At 40.3% G+C, this 23,029-nt stretch overlaps 1 protein-coding gene across 2 annotated transcripts in view; it reads left to right on the top strand.

Annotated features, from left to right (window-relative positions):
- LOC119744728 (TOG array regulator of axonemal microtubules protein 1-like) overlaps positions 1–23,029 on the top strand; it is a 57,542-nt gene that overhangs the window by 33,393 nt on the left and 1,120 nt on the right. For both annotated transcript variants that reach the window (XM_038220809.1, XM_038220808.1), the window contains 13 exons: positions 836–1,143; positions 1,617–1,727; positions 6,686–6,858; positions 9,923–10,397; positions 11,335–11,500; positions 12,414–12,599; positions 13,653–13,845; positions 15,890–16,038; positions 16,855–17,013; positions 18,002–18,128; positions 19,010–19,128; positions 20,697–20,892; positions 22,278–22,494. In XM_038220809.1, the coding sequence (XP_038076737.1) occupies positions 836–1,143; positions 1,617–1,727; positions 6,686–6,858; positions 9,923–10,397; positions 11,335–11,500; positions 12,414–12,599; positions 13,653–13,845; positions 15,890–16,038; positions 16,855–17,013; positions 18,002–18,128; positions 19,010–19,128; positions 20,697–20,892; positions 22,278–22,494 (2,579 nt within the window). The remainder of the gene's footprint in view (positions 1–835; positions 1,144–1,616; positions 1,728–6,685; positions 6,859–9,922; positions 10,398–11,334; positions 11,501–12,413; positions 12,600–13,652; positions 13,846–15,889; positions 16,039–16,854; positions 17,014–18,001; positions 18,129–19,009; positions 19,129–20,696; positions 20,893–22,277; positions 22,495–23,029) is intronic.

Genomic DNA, 23,029 nt, shown 5'->3' with positions numbered 1-23,029 from the left:
ACATTGAAATACAATTCATGACAGTTACTTAATATTAATGTCTTTAGCAGAAAATGTCACTTAACAGATTTATTACCTTAGCAAAAATTTTATGTGAACCAGTGAGAAGTAATATATACATGTATTGCATACAATTTGGCTGATAACCCTATTTTTGAGATTAAGCAAATATTTTCCAGGCTTCTAAGCAATTTCCATGCATGAAATTGTAGAAAGGTCTCTAGACAAGACATCAGAAGATAAATATACACACTACAAACATAAAACAGACAAATGAACTATTACACAGTCAGTTGGAGCAGAGTGTGAAGTTCCTTCATTTACATTGAATGCAGCACTTAAATGTTTTTTTAATTGGATATATATGGTAAATGGTCACAACATACAACCTAGGCCCTTTTACATGTAGCTAGGAACCGTCCGCAACCTCACAAAATCCTCCAATTAATTGCCGCCATGTAAAAATTGCATACAGCCTCAATCCTCCAAAATCATCCGTTATTTCTTGAATTTGTTCAGTGCTAGGGGTGACCACTGCCTCATACAGTCCTTCAAAATTCATACAGCCCTTCAGTTTATTGTGGGCCTCAATTATGCATGGCTGAGCATAAACAACGCAGGGTACAGCCTACAACCCTCGATCGCATGCATCCTCCAAAATCAACTGACCCTTTTTTGCCATTGAACGTCAATCCTCTAAAATCCTTCAAAATCACCTGGTTGATTTTGGAGGATTGAGGAGTGTTTGGGTTTTAATTTGTGATGTCTTAAATATTAAGTAACTCTGTGGAATGATTCACTTGACATCAATTTCTGTCTCTCTCTGTTCACGCAGAAGAAAGTCCAACACCGACGTTCCCTTCAGCACCAAACCCCGAATGGCCCGATCCTCCTCTGGCAAAGGAAGTCGTAAGAACTCCTTCGAGCATCCCGAGGACTCTCCGGACCCTATTCCCTTCGAGTACAGCCCGTCATCGGGGGTCACGTTCCGCGACAAGCCCACGTCGGATGTCAGCATCGTTGGCCAGGGGTACAACAGCAGCAACGGCCGCAGTAACAACAGCAGCAGGACAGATTCGCCGCCCATCCCGACGCACGCCAACAAGGCACAGAATGGGCGGGACAGGAGACGCCAACAAAAAGGTGATTGATATGAAATTTCACAATCAACTATGTGCTATCACTGATGATAATGATGTAGAATACATGCATGTGCCAGTGGTGTTGAATATATGAGTGGAAATTATTACAATGTTCGTCATATTTATGTGGTATGGTGTGTAAAAAGAAAACACGTACTGCACTCCTAGAGCACAAGTTGAACCACTGTTTAAACACCTTTTCCAGTACTCTACCAATGACCTTTCCAGCCCTTTGTCAATGTCCCAATTTGATAATATCTTTATTTATGGGGCGTTAGCCAGAAGCCATGGGCGTGAAGGTGCCATATTGCCAGGGACCACACCCAGTTAAGTCATGATGCTGTGATATACATGTACTTGTGACTGAGCTTGCGATGGGACTTGTGATAGAGTTGACAAGTACCTTTACTAAAACACTACTGATGAGTTCATATGTGGCCAAAAGCTAACTCTAGATTGTGACGTTCTTTACAGGTCCCCTACTGTCGCCACTCTCCATGGCCTCAATGCACCATCCAGGAGCAATAGATCTGGATGATAAGAACAACAGTGTCGGAGAGGACTTGGCCATGGTTATTGGGAAGAGTAAGTGTTCCCTTTCTCCTTAACCCTAACTCCCTAGGCCTTTTTGCTAGGATGTAACCTCAATCCTGCAAAATCCTCCAATTGGCCTCACGGAACAATAGCATATATAGCCTCGATCCTGCAAATTGCTCCATTACTTCTTGAATATGGTCCGTTGAGGGGTGACCACTGCCTGAATCCTGCAAAATGCTGCGGCAGTGACTGTCAATATGTTGAGGCGTGGCCAGTGACATCCTGGAGCAGTACGGAGGATTTCAAGCATAATCCAGACCTATATTGATGCATGGCTGAGCAAAAACAACACAAGGTCCGGCCCAAGACCTTGACAAAGTGCATCCTACGTAATCAGTAACACACTTTGTGTATGTAACCTCAATCCTCCAAATTCCTCCACTTTGGCAAAGAGGATTTTGAAGGATTCAGGGCGGTTAGGGTTAACCCTGCCAAATGTAACACAGTGCAACAGGTTTAAAACATCCGCAGGATCTTGTTGCATTGGGCCAACAACACAAATTCATAAACTGCCATTTGAACAATGCTAATGTTGTGTCCAACAGGGCACAACATTAGCAACTTGGAAACCGAGGACTCTCAGGCAGCTTTGACCTGTTGGAGCTGTGAAGGCTTCTCACGGACAATGCTGCCTGTTGTTACATTGGACTGGGTGTCTTGACCAAATACTATGAAGGGTTAGGGTTAAATTACCCTGAATGCCTGTTCTTACTTCATAAAAAATACATGTATGCAAAGCGTCTTTGATGTCACAAAACACCAGTATTCACCGAAATACGCAAAGGTTTTGCATATCCACGAAACGACTACTTACCTTGGTGTCACAAACGTGCATTCACGTACTCTTTCACGCCTAATTAACAGCCATTGATCACTATTTCTGCAGGCTTGGTAATTGTGTTCTATGAGCTGGAAATTTCTCATGGCTGAAACCTGTCAAGCGGTGTGCTTGTTAACATTATTCTTGGGTGAAATTGCAAAAGGTTGACTTTGGATGTAAAATTTGGGTCCCTGAAAAACAGTGTTGATTACGATCATACAGGCATTGCAATGCTGACAAACCTTTCCCTCCCCCAACCTCCGAGTCCCATTCTTCTGTCGACAAAGTTTCAGTGAAGAGTTTTGAGTAAAAGGCCAGGGCCCATCCCACGCATTCTGTGCTAACTCCTAGCTACGGGATGTACGCATGCGTGCATTAGCCAAAACTCCTTGCCAACCCGTAAAATACGCTTACTCTAAGCACAGAATTTTCTGCTACAGTAACCGGGGATTTTCCACTAACAGTAGGCAGAAGTCCTGTTGTCATGTACATGTACTTGCCGGTGACAAGTGATGGTCATCATTATATTAAAACTTACAAAAAGACCTTAAGAGCCTATTTTGTCATGTTGAGTGTACATGTAGGCCGGTTAGTGGGAAGGAGGATACTGTGAAGGGCAGACTCAACAAAGTACAGTGACAACCAGTCCCCTTTGTTGCTGTTAATAGCGACAAAAATGTGTCTGACTTTTAAACGAAACAGTACATCAAAAATTTCCACCTATTTACAGTGACAAAAATGTGTCTGACTTTTAAAAGAAACAGTACATACAAAAATGTCCACCTGCATTGTAAACGACACGACCTTGAGTTCAATAAGTGAGATAATTGCCAGGGTATTTTTATGACAAGCAGTCTGGGCCAACTAATTTCCGACGCACAGTTTTATATTAGTAGCCAACGTTTTTTAAAAGGCTTGTCGACTCGGCACCGGGTTCAAACTCATTAAAGTTTTCGTTCATGTAATAAATGTTAATCCAGCTGTCACTTGCCTTTGAGAGTGGGCGCGGAACACAATGTCACAGCAGAGTGACATTTAAAGCGTTTTTCAAGGATACTTTATCATTCGGTGAACCTTTTGCGGAGCAATTTACCCTGCTGAATTATGTGCATGTACTGATGGCGTAGTTATGAAAGGCAGAATATTTGATACGTTCATAATAAAAAATTTAAACCCTCGTTAGAATTTCATTTTATCTGGGATTTCAAAGGGCATTGAAATCTATTTGCCTTGATGTATCTAGTAAAAATGATAAACTTTGTGGAGGATCCAGGATTGTTCATAGAGAAGCAGCCGTATTGAAGTCAACAAGTATGTAAAGCAGCCATTTGAAGGCCTTAGGCAGTGAACCGAAATTCTCAAAATCTGTTGGGAATTATTCAGGGACAGAAGTTTCTGGATTTGTTTCCAATGATATTTAAATAATTGATATCAATCTTTTTTACAAAAAAAAATCAAGCTTTGTTTCCCCCTCATCAGTCAGTCAAAATATTGATAACACTTAAAAACTCACAAGTCATGGCAGTCGTAATGTGCACTGTATCAATGATTATTCACAGTAGATGAGTACAGTGGAAAAGTAAAAAAAAAATTATTTGTCTTCATAGATTTGATATAAATTCTATTTGAATATTTTCTTTAAAATGTTATGATATTACCGTAATTATGTATTTTAGGATTTCCATATTTAACAACATCCACGCTGTATCATCACAATTTACCCTTGATTTATTTACATCAATACATCAACCTAAACAAGCAGGTCTAGTTTTTGTTTACATACCTTTTAGAAATACCCTGTGTTTATTAATATTTCATTAATAAGCCAAGATAAACAGTGAATGCACACAGTATGGCTGGAGTGCCATAGTGTGCAATGTTTACACTAGACTCATACCGGTAGATGATGATATTATGTATACACATCTTTGAGACAATGAAACGGTAGCACTAATTGATCAAATACATTTAACCGAACGTGCCTTATGAACCTCGTTTATTGTAAAAAGTGGTGTTCAATGTACGTGTACATCAGCAGAAAGTGCACATACAAAAATGTATGTACATGTATACATGTACAAGTATGTATCGGTATATGTGTGTACATGTACATTGACTACATGTACATGTACAAATGTGCATGAAGTACACGTGAAATTTTAGTGTTGACATCCATGACGTCAAAAAAAATTAGATTTTGCATGAATCATTAATATTCCAAGCACAAACATTGTGCATGTCAAATTACATTTATAGACTTTACCTTTAAAAACATACCTTCACAAAGAAAGTTGTTGGAGTATACATTTTTGTGTTTTGTATTTAATAATTCATCAGGACAGTAGAATTTGAAAGTGCAGTGACCAAGTATGCAAGAATTGTTTGCAGATTTTTCCAATGAAACTACCCTTCAAAATACATGTACATTCCTGTTGGAACATACATTGTACAGTTTGATGTGTACCGGGTGTACATGTACATATATCTTGCAAGAAATAGCAATAATACGCTTCTCTTTGGTTTTTCATGTCATACAATGTATATTTATCCTTGTGGAAGTGCTGTTTACACAACCGATAGGCAAATACGTACATATTAATTTGCGGTTGTCATGGCAACACCACAGGCCAGTGTTGGCCACTTTCTAAGTGGCAGAACCGTCCCTATATATGGACAAAAGCGGCTTCTTCCTGAGGGGATTAAACCATGAAGAGAGGAAATCTTTAAAAAAAAAATATAATAATCAATATTGGAACAAGTACGGCTACACAATTAAATATTTGCAATGAACAATTGATGAAGTATTTAATCATTTCATGATTTATATGTAGTTGTTCATCGAAAGACTGGATTTCATGTGAATTGATTTTATTGAGATCTACATGTATTAATATTCATTAGATATGTTAGGCTGGTTGTAGACAAAAATAAATAGACGATTTGGAAGTCAAGAAATAACAGAACTAATGATCACAATCAAATTAAAAAAAAAGACAAAAATAAAAAATAGATTGCAGGAAAAAAGGTCTTTCATTACGCATAATTGACCTATCGCCGTTTGCGAGTTGGCCACGCCCCTTAGACAACCTTATGGAGTTTTTGTACGCTAAGTTTTGTTTGTCTCAGATGTTGTGCGTTCCGATTCCATTTGTATATCATGTAATTGGACAATATCTCACAAGCTGCGTTGACGCAATTCTAACGTGATTCTTCCGCGATAGGTCTATTATTTACAATCGAATTTGCTGTGACATAATCAGGAGGCCTGTTTACACGTACATATTTCTTGCAATGATAAAAGTCATCAACTGACGAGTCAACATTATGTAGCTACGTTTTCTGCAAAATGCTGTTAGTCGAGCCACTGGTTTACTGTCAGTTCAGGTTCATTCCTACATACATGTATTTTGTCATCAAAGTTGATACATGTTCTGTTTTTTTTTCCTTTGAATATATGTGCCCCACAATGTTTGCCCTTCCCCTAGTCTTAAGCCAGTTGGAGCACTGAAATATAAAGACAATTCCACAGAAATTACCCTGAGTCACATGCTGTGATACCTGTAACCTGTAAGAACTACACCTGTACTTATTAGCCGGCCTCAGGTTGACCCACGATCTGCATGCGCCCGACGGAACCATCGGCATCAAGCATAAAAACAATGCTCAGGTCACAAAACTGAGAAATCGTGTGATGGTCGCGGAACACGTCGCAGAAGTTGAAATTTTTAGTGTGCAGAATTGCTCATGCTGTACATGTACCCTCGCTGCGTTATTGGAATATTTGTTAGGGACTGTTTGAGTCCCAACAATGTTTCTGGTCCGCTATAACCATAGCCCATTCTGAATTTGGCCATAAGCAAGCAAAACCCATTTTGTACATGGGCAACAACACGTGTATCTCTCGAATGTCACACTGCATTTTCCAGTGGAGTGCACCACGAAGTGCATGAAAGTGGGTTTTGCATTCATGGCTGTGATTGGTCATAGCATGATCATGAAATGGGGCCAAACAGATTAGTCTGATTGGTCAGTTTTGTGTGGACCCGATATTCAAAAGAAAGGAACGTACGACTTCAAGTACAGTAGTTTGGTATGAAGAATCACGCAAATTCTCACTTGCCGTCAGATGTTTTCAACGGGAAGAACGCCGGCACAGACGCCTCACCGGTAGCCAATCAGAGGAAGAAGAGTGAGCCGGGGCCAGCTAGACAACCTGTGGGCGGGGTCAAAGGTCACCATCATTACCGACTGGAGTCCAGCTCGGGAGACAGCGACAGCCAAGAAGGGAATGAGGAAGAGGTGAGTTTGTTTGTTTGTCTGTCTGTTTATTTTTGGAAAACTTGTCACACAAGTAGTTAATAGATCAAAAATGTTTTGAAACCCTTTTCTGCATTTTACAGACAAATCTCACTTGTACAGACTATCCATGGTATGACTCGGGCATGCAATTTTATGTGGGATCTGCTGATTTCCTCGTTTTTTTAAAAACTTTTCATGAATGCCATTACAAATTGAAAAACCCTGTACAAAGTCCTGTTTGATTTGAAATTGCCTCGTTTTTTTATTTTTTTTTATTTTATAAATTCCCAGTTGCATGCCTGATGATTGTGGTATGATTTCTCTGGTGATATTGTTCTTGACTAGAGAAATGCATCTGTTATGCTGGGCTGGGGGTGAATTATTTTTTGCCAAACAACATCGTATGGATGGTTGTTGAGTGCTCTCTACGATACTTGATTATACGCACTCAGGTATAATATAATGCCATGAATTACGGTTGGCTGTCTAGCTCTCCAATGGCTCAGCTGGATAATGCCATGGTTTTGAGATCGGAGGGTGTGAGTTTGAAACCACATTTTTCAATTTTTTTTTCCTAACTAATTTGCAGCTTTGGAGGATTTTTTTTTAAAAAGGGAAGAATAGTCCGAATCTTATTAGGTTCGAATTCATTTCTTTTCTTTTTTTATATTTTTTTTTCTCATGTTTTTAGGGAGGTAAAGTCCAAAACCTCATAGCGTACGCCCCATTTGCATGTCGTTTGGGGGGGGGGGGGAATCGCAGGCTGGGGAGTTGCTTTAACATGTTTAACAAATGACAAAGAAACAGAACTTTCAAAGCCTGACAGGCAAAAACTAGATAAAAAGCAAGAAAGAAGGAGCTTTATGTGTGCTTCAAAAATTTGTTTGAAGGGGGCACTCTTTGATCACCGAGTTTAATCTGTACTCCACGTTTGTTTTAAAAAGGCCACTGTTCAACTAGCTCAGGAGAAACAAAAGAAAGTATTGTCTATATTCTTGGAAACAAATGGCCAGATACATGTGTATGTATTCACACCAAGTTGTGCATGCTGCAGTGTAATTGCATAATCCATACGATCAAATTATGGGTATGTTCCAAGAATGTCAAGTTGATGAAATGGTAATGACAACCGTAATAAACACCAGTAAGATGTCAAAACAAGACAGAATGCTTGAGTCTGCCTCCAGAAATAGCCAGAGAAACATGAGACATGTTAGCTGTCCACACGGGGTGATATTGTTTGAGTTACAGCGCCAATGTCATTAATAACCTTCATAAAGCCAAAGTCATTAATAACCTTGGCAAAGCGCTGGCCTCGGGCAGCCAGATATTAGCAATTTATCACCCGTATTGATTTTTCATCATGAATTCTTAAACAAGCCAAGTGTCGGCAGCATACCAGCTGGAGTAGTACATTGCATATTATATTTGCACCATTAAATTTATCTACTGTCATTTTCTGTGGGGCTTATATCCTGTCAGTGATGTTCAGTGTGATGAATTCTAAGTAATCTTAGAATTGTCAAAACGATTTGACTGGTGGTTTGACTTACTTTTGTACAATTTTGGATGATTGGATGCTATGATTACCTGATGCAAAAGCCAAAAAAAAATAATGCGGCATGTTTCCGTCAACCAAACCGAACACACCCCCCCCCCCCCAAGAAAAATGTATGCACAGAGTTCATTTTTTAAAAATTGTTTTGTTCTTGATTGTTGTTTTTTTAAATTTTATTTATAACGTGGAAATGATTTTGGAAGTGATAAATACTCCTACTGGTAGTATAAGTTAAAGTACCTTTTTTCAACTATACCTACCGGTACTTCTCCAGTTGATCCCATTATGTTAAGGATGTGACATTTACGCATTTCAACAAATTTTCCAAAAAGTTTAAACAAAACCCAAATTATACCAAAGGGACCTATACGCTCATGGGATCTGGTGACTGTAAGAAATAATGCAATTGAAAAAGCATCTTTTGCAGAAGTGTCTGTAAAACTCAAATATTGTTTTTTATTGACCAGTGAGGCCAGAAACGGCAAAAACTGAAATCCCTAGAACTGCCTGACAGCCAACATTTAAAAACATCTTTTTGTTTAATAAGAAACACCAGAAAGGTGCCGGTTTTTAAATCTAATGTAAGAAATCAGTCAAAAAGCCTTCAGAAAAGAAGAAAAAGATTCTAACTCATGTAAATATTTAGTTTTGTATGATATTTCTACTTCAAAAAAATGTCAGAACAATCTAGAAATACTCTTGCAGCGTTGTCCACTTAATAAAAAAAGACTTGTGGTTGAGGTTAACAAGCAAAGTTCTAGTGAAAAAAGGTCACAAAAATTTCCTCTTTTTAGGAAGTGATTTTGGGAATACAGCATTTTTGTCAAAAGTGTGAGTCAGAAGCATACATGTTTTAGCTTCTGGTTTAGAAAAGGTCACAGAATTTAACTCATTCAGGAAACACTTTGGGCATACAGCACTATACGTACATGTAGGTAATGGGCTGGTTGCTAATAGGTTGAGTCAAGAAGCAAAGCACCTTCAGAAAGACTGGTTTCCCTTGACAGGACGCGTACAACATTTTTTTTACACGTTTTAAGTGTGGTAACCAGTTAAAAACCACAGCTTTTAGTCAAATTGGCCTTTTTCCCCTGTGACAGGACATGAACAGCATTGCTACATCTTAAAAGGTGGTTACAATTTAAAAATCACAGCTTTTAGTGAAAGTGGCTATAATTTTCCGGTGACAGGATGCGTGCTATATTGCTGTTGCTAGGTGTGGTTGTGAGTTTAGAATGACAGCTCTAAGTGAAAGTGACTGGTTTTTCCTGTGACGTGATGTGAACAGCACTGCTGCTGCTAAGTGTGCTTGCAAGTTGCATTGAGAATTGCATTGAGCATTGAGAAAAGTGTGGCCAATAAAAGGTTTGGCTTAAAGCACAGAGTTTAGTTAGAGTTACTCCCTCCCCCCTCCCATTGTTACTTGACGTGTCCAACATTGCTACTGCCAAGTTCGGTTACAAGTAGAGAATCACACCTTGAAAGAACAACTTTTTTCCATTACAGGACGCATACAACATTGCCATGTCCAGAGCACTCCAAGACAAGATGGCTGAGAGGCAACTGGCTCAGAAGAAGGAGGCGGAACAGCGACAAGCGGAGGCCCAGGCCCTCAGGGAGAAAGCCCAGCAGGAGCGGGAGGAACGACGCAAAGCCATGGAGGCCGAACGCCGACAAGCCATGGAAGAAGAACGGGAAGCCCAGCGCCGAGCTGAGGAGGAACGCGAGGCAAAGCGACGGGAGCTAGAAGCAGAGCGGCAAGAGAGGAGACGGGTCTTGGAAGAGAAGGCGAAGAAGAGGAAAGAGGCCGAGGAGAAGCGGGAGGCAAGGCAGCGAGCTTTGGAGGAGGAACGCAAGGAGGCGTTCCGGAAGGCCAAGGAGGAGGAGAGAGAGAGGGCCAGACAGAAGGCAGAGCAGAGACAGAGAGATAAGCTCAGACATCTAGAGTTGGAAAATAACAACACGGCCACAGATGTATCTGGTGAGTAATTACACTGTGAAAACATCCCGGGAATTTTTGTTGTATTCTTTACTCCTTGAAAGCCCATTCGTCGAGGTCTCTTTTGTTGAGAGTCCTTTTGTCGTGGACATTTTAGATTGAATTAATTTCAGTTGTGTGTATCAAATCAAAAGAATTCTCGTCCTGACAACGGACAAACTAACCATAAAACCAAAGGGTCTGTATTTTGTCAATTCCCCTTGAACTCACTACGTATCTTGGATTGGTTGGTATATTATATTCATCAGATCCAGTTTCTCCATGCTGAAAAAGTATTTGATACTGTGTGACCACTATTTACAGAGTTGTAGGGTACAGGAACACACCAATTATATTGTACGCCAAAGTATGCATCACTGTTTCATCAAGTTGTTTCTGTGTGCAAAATCTATACATAGTAAAAAAAATTCGTAAAAACCAGTCCGAGGCCCCATTCAATGGTGAAAGCATTAGACAATGGATCAAGCATGGATCAATAGACCTTAATCACGCTACCACCATTTCAGTCATGTTCCCTGTATCCAATAACAGTACTGAATGATAATGTTTTTGTGCAAAAAGGAACCAGACTATTTTTCCCTCCAGCCTCGCTTTGGTTACGTTGATTTGAATGGGAAAGAATCAAGATGGCCGCAACATGATAATGGTCTTTACTGCAAGAAAACTCCCATTATGGGATGTACAGGCTGCAGGTGGAACGGTTGCTTTGAACAATTGTTTTGAACAGTAGCTGTTACAATCTTTAGCCATTGAAGGGGCTTCGTGAGTGTACATGTACAGTGAAGGCCTGCTCGGAATAGTCACAGCAGCAATGACATGTGTTCATCCTGCTGTTAAAATGTAACTGTACTTACATGTAAGCATTGAGTCCCCTGAATGTGAACAATCTTTGCTTTATTTTTTATTTTACCTTGTCTAGGTCTACAGATATCTGGATCCAACCCATCCAACTCTGCGGCCAGCCCCATTGACCTTGAGTCAGTTACTGAGATGGAGACAGGGGCTGAAGCCCCCTCCAGTCCCACCAAGGTTGTTGGCAAACCTCCAGTGGCTGGGGTCACCCCCAAGAAGAAGAAACCCAAATCGTAAGATTTCAGGGAACAACTTGCAATTGTTTTGTGCTGCAGTGTGGTGCATTTTTTTTTTCTGCACCATGGGATCCTACATTTACATGTACAATGTATATGAAGGCTCACATTTGATTATATGGTTGAAGAATAAAACCAACTGGAGTAGGATTTGAACTATGTCCCGTGGGTAGCCGTACCAGCGCTCTACCATCTTGAGTTATCCAACCTTAGATTGGCAGTCTCCTAATTTACCATCATCATTGTTCATTGCGCGCTAGTCTGAAGCCTTGTATGTCTCATTTAATCAGGGATCACACCCAATGCCAGCAATAGTTATTAACAAACACAGGACATGAAAATCGTGAAAGGACACGGCTTTGTATTACAAATCAAGTAAACCACAAAAAATGACAAGGATTCACTTGTTATCAATATAAGGGGTACAACAAGTAAAATATATCTCATTCATTGAAGCAAATTCTCGGATTTAGTATTTACGTAGGATGCCATGGTCCGTACAATGCCAAGGTCCAGTGGTTACAGTGTTTGACTCATGCACGATGGTGCGTGGGTTCGAACCCTGCCAGGAACATGGTGTTTGTGCCCTTGGGCAAGACACTTAACTACAATTGCCTCTCTCCACCCGGAGTATGAATGGGTACCTGTGAGGGTAGAGGACCGAATGTGCGCTGATATCGGCTGCCGCGTGGTCTCGTGGCCTGATGAATTGGGGAATAATTGTAAAGCGCTTTGAGATTGTTGATACGATGGGAAGCACCATACAAGCATTACAATTATTTTTTTTACTTCAATCTTAGAAATTGAACATTGTAAAAATGCATTTTATTTATTAAAGCAAAATGCAAAATTACGTCAGTATCCTTGAATTCACATGTGTTTGTATCAATTGAACGATTCTTGTCCTTAGTCCAACGGAGCCTAAGTCGCCCAAGCACCACCCACTGGGACGGAGTATCTCTGGAGGCTCACAGTCCAGCACGCTGAACTCATCCCTCCATGAAGCCAGTAACGGAGACGTTGCGGAGATGAGACCGTTCAATCACCCGGACAAGGCACTACAGGATGCCTTGAAACTGCTTAGCAATGAAGACTGGTAAGCAGGAATAAAGACTGTGTGCTTTGTTGAGTCACAGAAATGGGCTAAGCACGGAGTGTATTTGGTTAGCTTTGACAGGTGACCAGCTAAAATGCCATATTGTTTACATCCATTGCCACGGGTTCACAGCTGCCTTTGCGGGTATTAGGAGAGAGAGTTAAATTCTCCTTACGATACTGTTCGTCGCACTTCAATTGGACATTCTGTCGACAAGTTATGGCTGTTTAAAGTTCACATTTATCCACTTGTCAAAAAAGTGAAATGCTGAGAAAAATGGCCATTAAAGTTTCAAGTTTTGTATTCGTGAAAATGCAAGATGCCAATTTTTTTTTCCTGATTAGTCTTTTATTCCACAGTTTTAATACCATTTCTTTAAACAAAAATGTGTAGTAGACATATCAAACTTTACAGTATCAATAAATCTGGAAATAAGAAAATCACCTACATTTTTTTTTTTTTTGCATTTTTCTCCACTATGGCCTGTACCCAGTTCCAGAACGCCTTACATACACTGTATATGCTTGTCATGGTGATTGCATGTGTCTGGTTCTTAGCTGAGTTTCATGAAGCAAATAAAGTTGAGCCCGAAGAGTCCATAGTCTTGTAAAATATAATTCTCTGAAAATTGTCATCGGGCATTTCTCAAACTTTGGCTGTTGTCCCTGGCTGTGCCTTCGAGCTCCATACTTCTGATTTGAGTTACCGACGCACATGTGACTTCAGGTCCCTGACTTTAGGAGATATCAGCTCAGTGTCCTGCCGCTTAACTCCTACAAGATCCCCAAGTCCTTTAGATGTTCCCTAAAACCTGGGGACACAGCCGTGGCTTGACAAATGCCTGCAGATGTTATTGAGAATGACTTGTCGTCAGTTCAAATGGAGTACCGAAGTGTGACGTCATTAAGAACCAGAAAGTGTAGTGCAAACGAATGGAGTATGCGCGCGTGTTGGTTCACGGGCTGAATCACGCGCTTATGTCTTTCGTACACATTTTGTGGGCGTGAGGTGTTCACTTTGGTACTCCATTGTGGACGTTGTTTGTTGTTACAGGGAGACCAAGCTAGACGGGCTGCATATGGTGCGCAGGCTTTCGTCCTTCCATCAGGAGGAGGTCATAGCTCAAATGCACACGGTGGTTGTGGCCGTACTGAGCGAAGTGAAGAACCTTCGGTCTTCCGTCTCCAAGATGGCTATCGCGTTAATTGGGGATATGTTCCAAGATCTACAGCAGGCTTTGGATAAGGTAAGACCCTCCAGAAAAAAAATCTTTTTGAACTTCAGTTAATTATTAAAGAATCAATGACATGGGAACTTTAGAGCCGTGTCATGCAAGGCGATTTACAAAAGTGAATGGTTTTAGGCAATCTCCAAGAACATAATGACAAGCAATCTTTCTATTTTGTGTAAATTTCAGAAGAATTTTTAAAATTGTCACAAATAAGTACTTTTATAAGATGGAATTTTGCGTCGGGGTGATATAAATCAAATTAGGTTTTGCCCTTCACCGACGTTTGAACACTGTATACTCAGTGCGTTACCTCCCGAGTGAAAGTTTGAAAAAAAAAACTGAGTATACAGTGTTCAAACGTCGGTGAAGGGCAAAACCTAATTTGATTTATATCACCCCGACGCAAAATTCCATCTTATAATAGTTTATGCGGTACCCGCTGCTATGTACATCAGATTCGCACCAGCCAACCGATCCCGTTAGCTCGGTGGTCGAGTGGTAAGACATCTGCACTAGAAAGCAGGAGGTCGTGGGTTCGAGTCCCACCCGAGTGATTTTTTCAAACTTTCACTCGGGAGGTAACGCACTGAGTATACAGTGTTCAAACGTCGGTGAAGGGCAAAACCTAATTTAAATAAGTACTTTGTTCTTCCCGAGGATTCCTGTAAATTTCAGTACATTTGTGACCTTCAAAGATGCTAGTGAAACTTGTCTTGTTCAACTTGATCCTATTTTAAGATTCACTGTGATGTCTAGAATGCAATTTTTTTGAAGTCCAATATTTTGTATACGATTTCAGCGCCGAGTCTTCTCTGTTTTTCAGAAAATTTGTGAAGATTTATTTCATATTTAAGTTGATTCTGTTGTGGCTTCCTAAAACAAATTGATTGATTATGGGATCTGTCCCTAAATTGAATCAAAATTGCAAAACTGGCCTTGGCATTAAAGCTCAATTTTCAAGCTAATTAATCACTTCACTATCCTTTATTACAATGTTGCCATTATGGTCCCATTTGTTATGCGTTCATACTTGTCATAAGCGTATGGCAGTAACAGCGAAGCTGAATCAAATTGGGATGAATTGAATCAAGATGTCCCACTGTGAAGGAGAATGTGGGTTGTAGTCACGTGTTATGCACTTGTTATTCATCTCAGAAGTACCTCGATTTCAACACTAGAAATGCTTTTTTTGCACATGTATTCGCCTGTCTTGTAAGGCTTCTGTTGAAGAGAAATGTCTTACATCGTAGCCTATCCCCAAGTCATTGTCTTGTGTAAACAACAAGCACGATCGGATCTAAAAAGCTGCGAGCCAATGAAGTTGTGTTCATGCATGAGTCACATGATTGTGCCATGTGATTTCTGGAAGTAGTGTTTTGAGTAAAAATCAGCTTTTTTACCCCAGTGACCCCATGATGACCTTTGACACCAATTTGGTCACGTGACACGTTGGGGCTGGGCTACTGATACCTTTGACAAAGTTGGTTGAAATCGGTCAAAATATGTAGGAGCAATGGACAATTACAATGTTTGTCACTAACAAATTATCGTTTGTTACTTACTTACTAAATTGAAAGACATGACGACTTGTTGAGCTACTATCCCGCAGCTAAAAAATCAAGTAATTTAGGGACAAGATGAAAGTCACCCTTGCAATGGAATGTTTTTAAATACGCAATCCTTGAAATGTACCTTTGTGTACCATTCAACGTTATTATTAATTTTCATATTTCCATTTCAAGGGTGTTACGGTGAATTTTTTCTCATGGTAATACAAATTTCTCTTTTCATGAGTGAAACTGTGATGTCATTCAAGGTAGAAACTTCAGTGTGACAAAAACCAGTCCAGGGAGTGTGTTCCTAAGTAACATCACAGTAACGGTGCCCTCAGGAAAAGTGTGAAACATTTTAAATGTTCAAGAAAGGGCACTTTGCAAAAACTTAAACCAAAAAAGGGATGTGTCACAGTTTATATACATTTAAACGGAATCGATATTTGCTACAAATATGCTCCAGTGTAAAACTCATTTCATGGACTCTTTAACTTGTCTGGTTGCAGGAGCTAGAGCAGATCTGCAAGATCTTGATCCCTAAGGCAGGGGAGAGCAGCGCCTTCATCCGGGAAGACGTAGACAAGGCCCTGGACTCCATGGTGCAGAATGTCAGCCCACAGAGGGCGCTAGGAGCGATCATCAGTGCCGGTGTCAGGTAAAGCTTCTAGGTTGTCTATTGTACAAAATAGTGGTTGCTGCACTGTTTTGGTATGATATATTGTTGTTACCTCTTGTGGCATTGAAATGCAGCAGGCAGGGCCATGTGATGTGGTAGCTTGTCATTCATTGGCAAAATATTATTTGGCTCAACAGATTTGATATTGAGTTATCACAAGCCCATCAGAAAATGAATCCCAGGTCAATCACAAGTCCACAATAAGTCGATCACATGTCACAAGTCAATTACAAGACATCTTAAGTCAATCACAAGACGTCACAAGTCAGACGCAAGTCAATGACAAATCGGTCTTGACTCAATCACAAATCAATCCCAAGTCTGTTGCAAGTTAATCACAAGTCAATCACAAGTCAATCCCAAGTTAATCACAAGTCAATCACAAGTCAATCCCAAGTTAATCACAACGCAATCACAAGTTAATCACAAGGCAATCACAAGGCAATCACAAGTCAATCCCAAGTTAATCACAAGTCAATCACAAGTCAATCACAAGTTAATCACAAGGCAATCACAAGGCAATCACAAGGCAATCACAAGTTAATCACAAGGCAATCACAAGGCAATCACAAGTTAATCATAAGTTAATCACAACTTAATCACAAGGCAATCACAAGTTAATCACAAGTCAATCGCAAAGCAATTACAAGTTAATCGCAAGGCAATCGCAAGGCAATCACAAGTCAATCACAAGTCAATCACATGTCGTCCAGCCTAAGTCAAGTGACAAGAGACATTCACAAATCTTAACCTCTGTCTTACTGTCTCTTGCTACATACCTTTGTGTAACCACAGCCACAAGAGCCAAGTGATACGTAAGACTGCAGCCATGCACCTTAACACATTGGTAGACAGGATGGGACCGGGGCGGTTGCTCAGCGGAGTCAAGGACATCACGGACAAGATACTACCAACTGCCGCTCGCTTGGCACTCGACAACGGCCAGGAAACCAGGTATGGTGGCATGGATTCAGCAGGAATTTCAGCCCTAAACAACTGCAGGACATGGAAGACCTTATTTTTAACAATTGTAGATACAAAACAAAGCGCTAACTGATTTTAAATTGAGCAGTATTTTTATGTTGGTCGGAGTAGCATACTGCCATTCACAACCAGTGTGTCTATCAGGGTGCCGCGGGTGACTCTGTGCCTGGATTAAGCATGCAACTTTTCCCCTTTTTAATTAATTTTTTTTTAACTCTGTACAAAGTCTTCTGAAGTCTTGGAATTTCTTTCGGTGTTTTTTTTTCTTTGGTGGCTATACAGTTGCATGCCTGAATTAAAAGAATTGATCCACACTTTGATTAAGCACTATGGCTCCAAATTTTAGGAATCGGCTCTGAATAGTAACTAATATTATTTCCCTGCTAGTCAGTTGAAGGCAGTACTTGACATTTCCAAAGCTGGGCTAACTTCAACCTGAGTTTAAATATCAGTCAATTCCAGGTAGAGAAATTTCCGTAATGCCTACGCAGCATTTGGGGCATTGCAGTGCAAGCGTATTTATTTAAAATTTTAGGCAAAATTTTGTCATCTTAGCAGTAGCACATCACCTGAATTGGGGGGGGGGGGGGGGCAAGCAGATATTGAAAGTTCAAGAAATATTCAAATGATTTTTTTTTTTAACAGAAAAACTACCCGGAGAGTCTTTTATGATGAAGGCTTATCTCTTTATGATGAAGGCTTATTACTGAACTAAATCCATCATTGACAGGCACTCACCAGCGCTGACCCACCACATCTATCAATGTCACTCAAGGCATGGTCCCCTCAGTTAACATACCTACCCCAGCCTGTCAATTGTACCACTATGAGGCCAGTTTACAGAACTGTTCAAACCTGTCACCTGATAGATTTTGACGGACAGGGTATCTCTCTCCATGTTGTCGCTGAGAAAGGGAGGGTTTTAACAACTGTTATTTTGTCTTGCTGGTGCTTTTAGGTTTTATGCCCGCAAGATGCTGTTCTCCATGATGCATCACGAGTCGTTCAACAAGCTGATAGAGAAGTACGTGCCAGCAAAGGACCTGAGGGGCCTGAGAGAAGTGCTGGACAACCTCAGACTAAAGGTGAACTCATTCGAAGACATTATCCTCTCTTTTCAATTTCAGGGCTGTTCCTGCCGCATTGTTTTAGTAAGGGAATAAATATGTGCTTGGCACCGGCTCAGGGGCCTGGACGCCGATGATGTCCCAAGCCGAACGTCGCAACTCGCGACGCGTCGTATCATCCATTTCACGAAAGTTGCGATGTGTGAAACGCGTCGAAAGTTCCTTGACAACAGCTTAAAACACGTCGCAAGTTACGACGTGTCTAGTGGTCATCGCAAAATAAGAAGAGTCCCTTTCTTAGCCAGTTTATTGCCATAAACATTACATAAATGAGATTATAATACCGAGGCAATGTGTGTAAAGTTGTAAATAGAAAATTCATTGAATAATTATGAATTAGACTGGAATATTGCAGTTGAAATTTCAAAGTAGCTATACAGTCCACTGAGAGCTTGTTTTCCTTCAAAATTGCATCGCATGACCGCCATTTTGTTTTACGTTTTAACAAATTTCGAGCTGAGATCAGACAACTCTTTGTTGAATATCAGACGACTATTTACTGTACATCATAGAGTTGTGCTATAAATACACCTACGACGCGTCGCACTTACTACGTGTTTTGTGAAATGGATCGCAGGACGCGTCGCAGCTGCGACGCGTCGTTGAGATACGACACGTCGCATCGCTGCGATGCATCGTAAGTTACGACGAGTTTGATGAAATCGGGTGCAGGCTTCTAACCAGTTTTAAACGTACTTGTGTAAGACCTGCCAAGCACAAACTTATTCCCATTCATAAATGCCTTTGAGTCAAAAAGTCAAAACAATTTGACAAACTTTGATCACTTATAGGTAAATGTGTTGAATATTATTGAATTCCTTTATGCTTGTGTTGACCAGGGCACTGGGGATTTGCCTCAAGACAGCTCCTCGGCTCGCGTCCGACGGAGCCACTCCAACACACGCAACAATTCCGGCTCCAGCCCAGCCTCTAGGGAGAAGGTAGACTCTGCAGGCAGGTAGGTATCGACTTTAGGCATGTTATGGGGCATTACAGGTCATTTTTTTATTGATTTAGACCATAGACTTATTAAAAGAGAGTAGGACTACCTCTGTACTACAACTTCTTTCACAAACAATTTCAGCAGACAGTCTCCCCAAATACTCAGTTTCTTACCCACATTACCTACATGTACTGTGTTCGGCCAGGCCTTCAGAAAGCTCAGCTTTATTGATCTGCATTCCTTGTCTCCTTCAAGATAGGACTCTGTCGGCCCCTCAAAGAAATTCCCATCTGTTAAATCCCATTTAGTGAACAATACACCTCCAGCAAAGGTCCTGAGATAATGAGCTACGCTTGGATGGGCTGGGGCTTGGCCAGGACGGCCAGACACCCGGCTTTTATGATTGCCAGGCTACCTTTTATTGGATGATTTAGACACACAAAGGGAGGATTAGGTGGCCTAGAGGCCTTGGCCAAGCTCAGCCTTTCAAAGGCTTTCCTGCGTCAGGGTTTCCGCCATTCTCCCAAGTACAGTAAACTCTCATTAAGTCAAATTCTGATAACTCAAAACTCTGTATCTCAAGTAATACTCCATTCCCGTCAAGAGAATGGGATACCCCCGTAACATGAATACCCCCGTAACTCAAAATGCCTGCACCGGTACCTCCGTTTATCTTGAACTTTTGTTTGGCCAGTCCATAGAAAACGCTGCCAAAACAGTCACAAAGAAGCATAAAAAGATGGTGAAACTTTTTTCATGAGTCATTACTGCCCAACACACTTCGTCTTTTCACGTGGGGATGCAGCGCACACGATGCCATTGTGATCGGACTCCAGCCTATAATTGCAACACATCCTGGTTTTTGAGTTAGCCCGATCACTACCGCTAGCCCAATTGTAGTCTGTCAGTCCAATTGCTGGCTCTTTGCAGTGGCCATGTGACAGCATTGGAACCCTATGAGGATGCGCTTGAATTATAGCCTGATTGATGCCACTGGCTCAGTTGCAGCTGGTGTGCCCTCTAGCGATTAAATAAGACCGGCCATGTGACTGCACATTGGAAAACTCTGAGCGTGGTGCATTGATAACCAATAAACAACTGACATGAAACAAAAAATTGCTACATGCAGTTACACAATTTGAATATTATGTTTATCTTGATACTTTTAGGTGAAAACAATAAGAAATCTGAATAAAATGATTTGCGACCAAAAAATTACATCATTAGAATGAAAACAAAGAAGGAAAGTGTACCAAACAATGTTTCCATTTCATAGGTGAGTTACTGTGGAAGCCATTCATGTACAGGTACATACATCATAAGTGTTCATGTAGATGTGACTGTAGAAAAATCGGGAACCTTTGCTTAACTCTGGATACCTCAAATTTTTTTATCCATTCCCTTGATATTTGACTTAACGAGAGTTTATTGTACCATTAACCCCATACCTTGTATTTTGGCGTATTTGTTGAACCCAGCAAAAGACTCTACTACAACAGTGTATAATACATATATTACGTTGTTTTAGTCTTCTTAAAAACATTGGCATTTTTTCATTGGTCCTATTTGTCTGCCCCCCTCAGTGATCATGCCCTGTCCAGCTCCATGCGACGGACCAATCGAATCTCATCCCGCAGCTCAGAGGCCAATCAGGAGACGGTCAAGGACCTATGCAAATTGCTGTCGGCTGCTGATTGGACCGAGAGACTTCAGGGAATCACCCAAGTGCAAGAGATAGCCGAGACCAACGCGGAACTCATCACTGCCAATATTGTCAAGGTTTGTCCCCTATCAAGTATTTCTATACAGCCGCCAAATATTACAAATGTATTATGAATCAATCAAAGTAATATGAAACTACTAAATTACAGCTGAAAATTTTGTATTTCAAATTTATTGGTTTTTTTAACAGAGCTTTTATGAGTTTATAGACTGATGTCTTGCAAATATTTTGACACCACTTTCATTATGTTGGAGGAAGCGTGTCCACAAGATTATAATATTTTTGTTTCAAGTACCAAAAATCTACCATGTGTTGAAAAACTCACACATTTAAGGATGGAAGTGTGAAATATTAAAGATCATAATTAGGAAATGCTTTATCCAATTGAGCTACAACTTTGCATTTTTTCTAAGCAGGGGTGTCCCTATTAAGATGGTCAAATAACCCCAGCTCCCAATAGAGCGTGCAAGCTGACCTCAAAAACCTGCGAGATTTTACGACAATACAGCAAATCCAGGCACCATGTATAGGATCTACAACATGTGTAACATCTTCTTTTTTTTGCATTAATTTTGTGTCTTGACCAGGCCCATCCAATCAAGGGCAATAACTGAATTTCAAAAAGAAAACAAAAACATTCCAAATTTTCATCTTATTTAAAATATTGCGAATTGATGACTGTTGTAAAAAAAAAAAATTATTGACCCCAAGTTCCGTTCGGTTTATCACAAGGATGACAAGTGGTTAGATTCAAACACAGGAGTCTGCAACCTCGTCCCCAGGGTGTCAAACAGTATGCGCCCATCACTTCCTGCTCTCTCACCCTGGTATTGGATCATTTGCATGTGCAAATGACGAATAGTCTGGTGCCTGGATATGCATTACATTAGCATTTGGTTTTGTATGCGGTGTCTGGGGTAAAAACAGAGTCGTATCGTCGCAGTGCAAGCACGGCGTGAGTTACGAAAACACGATTTTTTTAAATTAAACTGTTACGATCTTATTGAGACAACATGCAGTATCATATTTCATATTAATATGAACAAATTGAAAAGGAAATTAGTTTTTTTCAAGAAGGTGTGGACGAATGATCACGAAAATACGTACTGCACGTTTTGAATAATAACACCAAGTACACGATAAAAATCCATTACTAGCCAATTGCGGTATTGAATCAGGATACAGGAAGAAAGTTTCCTATCCAGGGCTTACTATTGGAAACGAGGTTGCAAATAAAGTAAGCATTGGGGACGAGATTGAGGAGTCTGTGACTAGACTAGTCAGTGTTTGGTACCAAGGCGTTCACAGCAAAAGTGGACTGGTAAGACTTACACGCTCTGTTGGGTTAACTGATTTTCTCTACTTCTCTGAGTGTGAGAATGAAGTGATGCATTTTTGTGTGTGTTTCATTTAATCCTTCCATCTCTATTTTTCCTTGCAGATCTTTGACAACTACACCTCCCGACTGACCGACTCCAACAGCAAAGTGAACCAGGCAGCACTTCAAACCATGCTGAGTATGGTACCCAGACTCGGCGAATACCTCGGCGCTGTAGTCACGGGAGTGGTGCCTGTTGTGTCTGGTAACCTAGCTTCTAAGAATGCGGTTATATGCAAAACGAGTGAGGATATACTGGACAGCATTATAGAGCACGTTGGTATGTACTATCAGAAAGCAATCTTTTTGTTGTCAAATGTATGTTTAATTTTTGGTCTCGTGCATTGAAATGCTTTTTTTTTTTTATTCTATAGATGTAGTTTGTGATAAATAAAAGACGAGTTCTTTCATTTTTTATGTTCCTCCCTCCATTAAAATAATTGTGAGTGATTAATTTTGATATTTTATAAAATATTAAGTTTAATTTCTTACAGGTTAACCAGTTAAGGTTAAAATACATTTGGAAGATTGTAGCATTTAAAAACAAAGTATGAAAGTCTTTCTTATTTTAGTTATAGAAAACCTGTACATGACCATGTGGATATAAGATGTGACTCATGCTTCAGCATAAAATAAAAAGAATTGCTTTTTTAAGTTTCAATTTCTTGATTACAATGTACACCCAAAAAAATGTTTGACAAAAGAGCCAATGCAGTAGGATTTTTCCTACGAAAATAGACCTGCAATATATATACTTTTTTTTAATTTCTTTTTAAAGTTTCCCCTTCATGATCTCTACTCTTGTCTTCTGTTTT

Source organism: Patiria miniata, unplaced genomic scaffold (genome assembly GCF_015706575.1).
Source record: "Patiria miniata isolate m_02_andy unplaced genomic scaffold, ASM1570657v1 HiC_scaffold_7, whole genome shotgun sequence".
Classification (NCBI taxonomy): domain Eukaryota; kingdom Metazoa; phylum Echinodermata; class Asteroidea; order Valvatida; family Asterinidae; genus Patiria; species Patiria miniata.
The sequence above is the reverse complement of the archived record's forward strand: the minus strand, read 5'-3'. Positions and strand labels throughout refer to the sequence as shown.